Source organism: Pseudophryne corroboree, chromosome 8 (assembly GCF_028390025.1).
Source record: "Pseudophryne corroboree isolate aPseCor3 chromosome 8, aPseCor3.hap2, whole genome shotgun sequence".
Classification (NCBI taxonomy): domain Eukaryota; kingdom Metazoa; phylum Chordata; class Amphibia; order Anura; family Myobatrachidae; genus Pseudophryne; species Pseudophryne corroboree.
Window position 1 is genome coordinate 435,948,336 of NC_086451.1, and position 9,981 is coordinate 435,958,316.

The following is a 9,981-nucleotide window of genomic DNA, read 5'->3' on the forward strand; positions in this document are numbered from 1 at the left end:
GGTATAGGGGTGGGGTATAGTGTGCAGGTGCTGTTGCTGCAATTACAGGCAGTGAGTTTAACGCTGGTTGTGGTGCTATTGAGTACTCTGGTACAATGGGGAAATCATTTTCCTCATCTCTTCTTCTATTCTCTGCTCCTAATTCTTTTGCTACAGTGATCCAGATGGATGCTTGATCTCTACTATTATGCTTAATTATCCAAGGTCAAGTGTCCCCTCTGACGGGAAGCCTGCTCTTTTGAAATTCCTTTCAGAGATTTATTACCCTCCCTGTTATTAACAATATCCACGGGTTTGTCGGGCCCTGACATCTTTACAGACCGCGCTCCCATGCCTGGGTGAACGTGCGCGGAACCCCTCCTGATGTGGTATTTTAATAACTCCTTTTGAGGGACTTAAAATCTCCTTTTAAAGAATCTCTACCTAAAGAGCTTCTTCAATCCGTCTGTGGACAAATGACTGGGGTTGTCCCATTTCTCTACTTTTGTTACAGGAGGCAAATTTTTCTAGGTCAAGTGTCCCCTCTGACGGGAAGCCTGCCCTTTTGAAATTCCTTTCAGAGATTTATTACCCTCCCTGTTATTAACAATATCCACGGGTTTGAACCCATCCTGATGTGGTATTTTAGTAACTCCTTATGAGGGAATTAAAATCTCCTTTTAAAGAATCTCTACCTAAAGAGCTTTTTCAATCCGTCTGTGGACAAATGACTGGGGTTGTAGTGTTGCCCCTTCCTCCCTGTGTTGGTGGAGAATTTGTTAGTACTGCTCCCCAAGTGAGACCTGCATAATAGATTATTTCTTCTGGATCACTGAGATGCGTCCCTAATATTATTGTTAAGTTACTCCAAGGGTCTATCCCCCTGCCTATATGGAGTCCTGCTTGTATCAGTATTCCTGTTGTAGTTTAATGCTTGTTTCTCTTCAGAAAGTAACAGCTAACACCGGGGACTGCTTGGATGTGAGAAATACCTATCAGTGTGTGTAGGAGAATCTAGTTATACTGGTTTCATTATTCAGCAGACAACCCGACTCCCCCCCACCTTTTCAAAAGCATATTGACAGAGTACATATAACAGTGCAAGGATACAAAAACAAAGATGACAGTAAATCCTATATCTGTTATCTGCGTGCACGGCAGCTGTTTGAGGCTGCACGGGCACATGGGTCTTAGACCTGGGATTATGTGGTTCCTAGGCCAATAGGTTATGATGTTAAATCAATCATTCTTAATGTAATGTTCCAACAATTCTCTTTTTAAAATGACAACCTTTTGTAAAATAAAATTCATCATCATTTTCCACATAACCAAATGAGACTTCAGTGCCTGTAATTGCCAGCAATCTTGGTGCTACAGACCCTTTGTATTTTCTTAACACAACAACACAGGTACAAGATTTGCATACACCTCTTTGGTTATTTATCAATTCAAACTGGTTATCAGCATTAGAACATATCTTGGCCATGCGCCACCTTTATAAAACGGCTCTATTTTCTTAATAAACATGCATTAGTACTTGCACAATTTAAAAGTTTTCTGCATACTTGATTAATTCCCCCTGTGCACTTGTGACAAATTATCTGAAATTATTTACCCACAATTCAACAATATAACATAATTCAACAATATAACATACTTCAACAATATAACATACATCATGGTACCTTAAAAAAAATTTCTTCTGACTGACGCTGGGCTCTTTAAGATATTCTCTGACCTTCTCGACTGGACTTCCCCTTGATTTACACAGGAAGCGCTGAGTTCAAGTGAGCAGGTAGAAATCTACACAATAAATCTCACTTACCGGTTTTTTTGTTATCAGCGGTTCCTGAAAGATCAGAGGATTTATTGCCAGTGGAGGAGATGCTGGAATATCCCGGACGAGATCCCCAAAATGATAGGGTATGTTAACCTATTCAGGTCTGATTATGAACTCTCTTCAGTCATCAGTCAGAATGCTGTTCCCCTTAGCAACCGGTTGGAGATCAGTGAATGGAAAGGTGACACAGGATCATTGTGTAACCTAAGCAGTTCATAGTTGATCTGTCTTAGGGGCCATCATGGCTTTATTTTATAGCAAAAGAACAAAGGATTCATGTGTGCCAATACATTTAGCCAATCAAAATACACCATGTATGTCTTGAAAACTGAAACACGTCATTTGTCAAACAATATTATAAATTGCAATTAAAATATATTTATTGCTTTGCGATTATCAGCTTTCCCGGAACATCCTTTCTGGAGGTCAGGACAGGTCAAAATCCTCCCCGATGTTCAGAACTTTTGGCGATATGCTTGACTGGCCTTGGATACATCTGGCGTTATAACAATGAGTAATTCATGCTTTGAAATACAATGTTGCTTATAACATATCTGTGAAGCTTTTAAGGAAACACGAACCTAAAGAAGTGAGGAGCAGTAAATATCTTAGTTAATGTGAAAAAGCTTGAATCAATATATATTTGCCATTTAAAAGGAAGCTCCTACACCATCACATTTAATTGTCATTTTCTTATGATTCATTGTCCATCTTCACTTATTTCATTTGACTGAGATGAGCTAGGTGCTTAACAATATGCTCTGTATACTCAACCAAACCCTCCCCCCCCCCCCCCCCCTTTTTTCTATCATAGCATCATCTTCTCAGGGAGTATAATGCCGACCGGCAGTTGCTCCCACCTATTTTGGTTGGAAAAGTTAAGAAATAGGAGTAGTGGAAGCTAAGCATCATGTGCCTCTATATTGCAGAGGCGTCACCGGGTGTGGTGACACCCGGAGCGCACGCTATATTATCACACACACCCCTCGCTCCCCCCCGGCGGGAGCCGCGGGTGCCTGAAAAGTGGACGTGGCCTAATCAAAAAGGGGGCGTGGCCTCATAGGTCTTTTTTTTTTCTTCGCTCCGGGGCATGTCTAGCTTCCACGAAGATGCTGGCTGCCCCGTAGACTGCTCAGCGTGCAGTGCCGGCTCTTATCTGTGACAGGAGCCGAGTGCTGCAGGGGTTTATCTCACTGCAGCACTCGGCTCCTGTCACTACAGAAGAGCTGGCACTTTGGTGTCACCCCTTCCGAGCGGAACGTAAGCACTACTGCGATTCAGAAAAGAAACTAGGGCACTACTATGGGGCATAACATTAAATAAGGCTCCACTATGGTTCAGAAAATGAACTAGGGCACTAATATAGCGCATAAAATTAACAACTGCTGCAGAGAAGTGTATCTCTAGAAGCATTGGGACGGGGGCCCCTTCAAAATGTTGCTATGGGGCCCACAAAGTTCCGGCTACGCCCCTGCCATTGGATTAGTAGATCAGGGCCGGCTCGAGGCATGTTCGACTCGAGCGGCCGCGCAGGGCGCCACCCTTAAAGGGCGCCGCGCGCTGGCGCCACCATGTCGGAGCCTGGAGCCGGCCCTGATCTCCCCTGCTGTCCTCCCGGCTCTCGCTGTGTGCGCCGCCGCTGTGTGCGCTATGCGGCGCCGGCGTCTGATGTCAGACACCGGCGCCGCACAGCGCGCACAGACAGCGGCCGCAGAGGCACGCACAGCAGCACTCCCAGCAGCACTCCCCCTCCCTCAGCACAGCAGGTACTGGGGGCATATGTGGCACTGTGGGGGGCATTTATCTGGCACTGTGGGGGGCATTCATTTATCTGGCACTGTGGGGGGCATTCATTTATCTGGCACTGTGGGGGGCATTCATTTATCTGGCACTGCGGGGGGGACATTTATCTGTGCACTGTGAGGGGGCATTAATGTATCTGGCACTGTGGGGGCATTTCTGGCACTGTGGGGGCATATCTTCGCTGTGGGGGCATTTATGTATCTGCACTGTGGGGGCATTTATGTATCTGCACTGTGGGGGCATTTATGTATCTGGCACTGTGGGGGTATATCTGCACTGTGGGGGCACTTATTTATCTGGCACTGTGGGGGCATTTATTTATCTGGCACTGTGAGGGGCATTTATTTATCTGGCACTGTGGGGGGCATTTATTTATCTGGCACTGTGGGGGGCATTTATTTATCTGGCACTGTGGGGGGCATTTATTTATCTGGCACTGTGGGGGGCATATCTGGCACTGGGGGCATTTAATGTATCTGGCACTGTGGGGGCATATCTGGCACCGGGGGCATTAAGGTATCTGACACTGTGGTGGGCAATAATGTATCTGGCACTGTGTGGGCACTTATGCATCTGGCACTGGAGGCATTTATGCATCTGGCAATGTGTGGGCATTTATGTATCTGGCACTGGGGGCATTTATGTATCTGGCCCTGTGGGGGCATATCTGGCACTGTGGGGGCATTTTTATATCTGGCACTGTGGGGACATATCTGGCACTGTGTGGGCATTTTTATATCTGGCACTGTGGGGACATATCTGGCACTGTGTGGGCATTTTTATATCTGGCACTGTGGGGGCACTTATGTATCTGGCACTGTGTGGGCACTTATGTATCTGGCACTGTGTGGGCACTTATGTATCTGGCACTGTGGGGGCATTTATGTATCTGGCACTGTGGGGGGCATATCTGCACTGTGGGGGCATTTATGTATCTGGCACTTTGGGGGCATTTATGTATCTGAACTGTGGGTGCATATCTGGCACTGTGTGGCCATTTAAGTAGCTGGCACTGCTGGGGGGGCATGTCACGTGTAGCTGGCACTGCTTTGGGGGCATGTCACGTGTAGCTGGCACTGCTGGGGGGGCATGTCACGTGTAGCTGGCACTGCTGGGGGGCATGTCACGTGTAGCTGGCACTGCTGGGGAGCATGTCACGTGTAGCTGGCACTGCTGGGGGGCATGTCACGTGTAGCTGGCACTGCTGGGGGGCATGTCATGTAGTGTTCCCGCTAGGCGTCTGTGGCTAGGCAATGTGTCTCAGTGCTCTCCCTGGTGCAATGTGTCTCAGTGCTGTGCCTGGCGCAAAGTGTATAGGAGGTTCTACCTGGTGCAGTGTGTATTAGCTGCACTACTGTGTGGTGTAATGCAAATTGCCACTATTATGTGGCCACGTACCTTCCCCACGAAGTAACTCCCCTTAATTTTTGCTGTGCGCCTTCGGCGCGCACTGTCCATGCTTTGACATATAGGTGTGGGAACAACAAGCAGTATGTACATCATTTTGCCCTCCTAACTTAAAAATGTGCCCTCCCTGTGGTCAGCACCATGCCCTAAAAAGTGAACACTATCATGTGTAGCTGGCACTGCTGGGGGGCATGTCATGTGTAGCTGGCACTGCTGGGGGGCATGTCATGTGTAGCTGGCACTGCTGCGGGGCATGTCATGTGTAGCTGGCACTGCTTCGGGGCATGTCATGTGTAGCTGGCACTGCTGGGGGGCATGTCATGTCTATCTGGCACTGCACATTATGTGTATCTGGCACTATACTGGAGACATTGTGTGTAAGGAACACTACTGTGGCTATGTGTAAGGCTGCTAATTGTGTGAAAATATATTTATAGTTTGATGATATGAAGTTACGAGACCACGCCCATTTTTCCAAAGGCCACACCCACTTTTCCGGGAGCGCGCGCGTGGGGGGAGGGGGGGGCACTTTTACATTTTCTCGCTCAGGGTGCTAGTAGGCCTGGAGCCGGCCCTGTAGTAGATAAACCATCGGATTTGATGTACTTACCTGAATCAGGCTCAATGTCGGGTAAACAAAGTTGTCCTAAATTGTTCCGGAACCACGAACAGTATAAGAAACTATACCTACACTATGGGCGGGATTCAAATATTTTATTGCCCCTGATCTCCCGTCTAAAGTGACGGGAGATCGCGGGGCGATATTTTATGGCCCCCTGTTATCGCGCTGATCGCGCCCATAAGAGACGGGTTTAGCCGCGTAAAGCAGCTAAACCCGACTAAAGTCATGGGCGCGATCGTGAAAAGTCCCGTTTGGGCGTCCAAACGGGTCACTTTTCGTACATTTTAGCTCACCACCCCAGGGTATGGCGAGCTGAAATGCTGATATCGTGCCCATCGGCAGTAACATTTGAATACTGCCGGAGGGCACGATGGGGGGCGGGAGGGCAGCTGGAAGATTTGAATCCCGCCCTATGTGTCCATACTGTGTATGGTGTTTGAATAAGTAACTAAGGGGCAAATAGATAGATAAACAGATGCAATATATCCTCCAAAAACACACACGCTTTCATAGGATACCTGTCAATATTTTGGATGGCCTGAATGAATGTGTGTTAGACTGCAGAGGATACCCGAGAGGCTGCGATATCTGCTGCTGGCTGTTTTCGAATGGAAAAGCAGCTCCATAGCCTTATACAGCCTGCAAAAGGGATGGTCATAGTCTGGTACAGTCTGCAATAGGGATGGTCGTAGTCTGGTACAGTCTGCAATATGGATGGTCGTAGTCTCGTACAGTCTGCAATAGGAATGGTCATTATAGTCTTGAACAGTCTGGAACATTTGCAGAAGAAAACACAGCTGCTTCCTGAAATGTCACTCACCACGCCCCTCCCGCGCTGATTGGCTGATTAATTCTGACTGACAGAATTGAGTTTGGAGAAGCATCGGGAAACTTCCCGCACACCTCTGACATCACTGAGCGCGGACGCCGCTGATTGGGCGCCTCTAACACGCTGGAATCCTCGGGAACGTTCTGTACTAATGCTGCTCGGTGATTGGCTGGTCGGCGGGGAACACTCGGGAAAGTTCGGGACAGTTGCTGAGCGACGCAGGGAGCATAGTGAGGATCGCGCTGTGATTGGCTGTGAGGAAGGTGACGTACCAGCGCCAGTCACGTATATATATGTGGGCTGTGCGCGCCGGTTAAGGCAGTTATCACAGAGATCTAATTTACAGAGCGCAGCGGTACTATACAAGCATCCAGCACCTGCCTGACGTACAGCCACTACAGCCCAGCTCCTCACCACTGAGCAGCAGATCACCGGCTACAACACCTGCCTGAGACAGCAGAGGAAACTATCCAGCCCGGCTACTGCACCACAAGACTCTCCTGACAAGCACACACTTACTGGACATCATATAATGGCACCTAAAGGGGCAGCTATTGGCATTGACCTGGGCACCACCTACTCCTGTGTGGGCATTTTCCAGCATGGCAAGGAGGAGATCATTGCTAATGACCAGGGAAACCGCACCACCCCCAGCTACATGGCCTTCACTGACACCGAGAGACTGATCGGGGATGCCGCCAAGAACCAGGTGGCGCTCAACCCCCAGAACACAGTGTTTGATGCCAAGCGGCTGATTGGAAGGAAGTTCAGTGATGCTGTAGTGCAGTCTGACATGAAACACTGGCCCTTCCAGGTGGTGAGTGATGGGGGGAAGCCCAAGGTGAAAGTGGAATATAAAGGAGAGGAGAAGACTTTCTTCCCCGAGGAGATCTCCTCTATGGTGTTGGTGAAGATGAAGGAGACTGCTGAGGCGTATCTGGGCCAAACGGTTACCAATGCCGTCATCACCGTGCCAGCCTACTTCAATGACTCTCAGCGACAGGCCACCAAGGATGCTGGTGTAATTGCTGGACTCAATGTACTGAGAATCCTCAATGAGCCCACAGCAGCAGCCATTGCTTATGGCCTGGACAAGGGATCTCGTGGGGAACGTAACATCCTCATCTTTGACCTGGGAGGAGGTACTTTCGATGTCTCCATCCTCACTATCGATGATGGTATTTTTGAAGTAAAAGCTACTGCAGGTGACACTCATCTGGGCGGTGAGGACTTTGATAACCGTATGGTCAGCCATTTTATGGAGGAATTCAAACGCAAGCATAAGAAGGACATCATCCAAAATAAAAGGGCCCTGAGGAGGTTGAGGACAGCCTGTGAGAGAGCTAAGCGTACCCTGTCCTCTAGCACCCAGGCAAGCATTGAGATTGACTCCCTTTATGAGGGCATTGACTTCTACACCTCCATTACCAGAGCCCGCTTTGAGGAACTGTGCTCTGACCTCTTCCGTGGTACACTGGAGCCTGTTGAGAAGGCTCTGAGAGACGCCAAGCTAGACAAATCACAAATACACGAAATTGTCCTAGTGGGAGGTTCCACCCGTATCCCCAAGGTGCAAAAGCTGCTGCAGGACTTCTTTAATGGGCGAGAGCTGAACAAGAGCATCAATCCAGATGAAGCTGTGGCCTATGGTGCAGCTGTCCAGGCAGCTATCCTAATGGGAGACAAGTCAGAGAATGTGCAGGACCTGCTCCTGTTAGATGTGGCTCCTCTCTCCCTGGGCTTGGAGACAGCTGGAGGGGTCATGACTGTCCTCATCAAACGTAACACAACCATCCCTACCAAGCAGACTCAGATTTTCACCACCTACTCTGACAACCAGCCGGGTGTCCTCATTCAGGTGTATGAGGGGGAGAGAGCCATGACCAAAGACAACAACTTACTGGGTAAATTTGAGCTGAGCGGAATCCCCCCTGCTCCCAGAGGTGTGCCCCAGATAGAGGTGACCTTTGACATAGATGCTAATGGCATACTCAATGTGTCAGCTGTGGACAAGAGCTCTGGCAAACAGAATAAGATTACAATTACTAATGACAAAGGTCGGCTGAGCAAAGAAGACATTGAGAAGATGGTGCAGGAGGCAGAGAGATACAAAGCTGACGATGATGCACAGAGAGAGAAAATTGCTGCCAAAAACTCACTGGAGTCTTATGCCTTCAACATAAAGAGCATGGTGGAAGATGAAGCCATGAAAGGGAAGATCAGTGAGGAGGAGAAGAGGATCATATCCGAGAAGTGTAAGGAGACCATGTCCTGGCTGGAAAACAACCAACTTGCTGAGAAAGAGGAGTATGCCCATCAGCAGAAGGAGCTGGAGAAGGTGTGCCAGCCCATTATAACCAAGCTGTACCAGGGAGGAATGCCCAGTGGTAGAATGCCCGGCTCCAGCTGTGGGGCACAGGCCAGACAAGGTAACAGCTCAGGACCCACCATTGAGGAGGTAGATTAATACCTCTGATTTACAGTAAAGGTGCAGCTCTGATGGACACGGATCTGCTGCAGAGCTGTTTCCCTGTGCTGGGTATTTACTGACTGATTCCATCACACATGGACTGCAACGCTAAATGCTTGATAATTAGGTTTATCACTAGAAGTGTTTCCAAGGAAACATTAGAAATGTTATTTATTCTGTAGTTTCCTACCTCATTGTGATTGTTGGTTAAACTGTTATATTCTAAAAATGTTTTGAAATGAGTGAATCCTGAAATGTTTCATACTGTATTTTGCATTGATATTTACAATAATAAAAATAATTATTTTTTAATTGGTCTGTAGTAGATTATTAGAAATTAGTATTATTATAAGCATTGTTTTCTTTACTCTCGGAGTTGCTTTACAGTGGCTCCATAAGCTGAATTTCATGTACTTTAAATTCATTCAAGGAAATGTACGGTAATCATAAAGTTCAAATATCATAAACAATGTGGACACTGAGAATATTATAAAATCAAGAAAACACTTTTATCAATTAACCACTAGATGGCGTTACCAGGTATTTTTTAAGAATCTTTGTGAAACAGCGACCGTGACTTAAAGGGATATTTATCAAATCTTGGAGCTTCTGTAATTTTTCTAGCAGAGCCTTTAAAATGACCAGAGTGGATTGGTCGCTATGGCAACATCTTCACATTATCGCTCTCCAAGATTTGATACATCTCCCCCAAGGTGCTCAGAAAATATACATACCCTGTACAATTAGTTCTTGTTATATTTATGACAAAACACTTACACCCCTTTCAGACTGACAAAAATTTCCCGGGTTATTGCACATGACCGCACGTCAACCCTGGAAATTGCTCAGTGGGAAAGGGTACAGGAACAATATCCCGGGACGAGCGTCCCGGTATTTCATCCCAGGTCTCGACCAGGGTTGAATCCGGGATCGTCCCGGGATGCGGTGCAGTGTGAACGGGTATGCCGGGTCAAGGCGACCCGGCACCCGTTCTCTACAGAGGAGGAGGCGGTGCTTGGAGATGATTATCT

The 9,981-nt window shown here is 47.6% G+C and overlaps 1 protein-coding gene across 1 annotated transcript; it reads left to right on the forward strand.

The window, feature by feature from the left end:
- Positions 1 to 6,974: 6,974 nt before the first annotated feature.
- LOC134949465 (heat shock 70 kDa protein-like) lies at positions 6,975 to 9,056 on the forward strand. The gene has a single exon (XM_063938042.1). The coding sequence runs from the start codon at positions 7,013 to 7,015 to the stop codon at positions 8,945 to 8,947; it is 1,935 nt and encodes a 644-aa protein (XP_063794112.1). The 5' UTR covers positions 6,975 to 7,012; the 3' UTR covers positions 8,948 to 9,056.
- Positions 9,057 to 9,981: the final 925 nt, after the last annotated feature.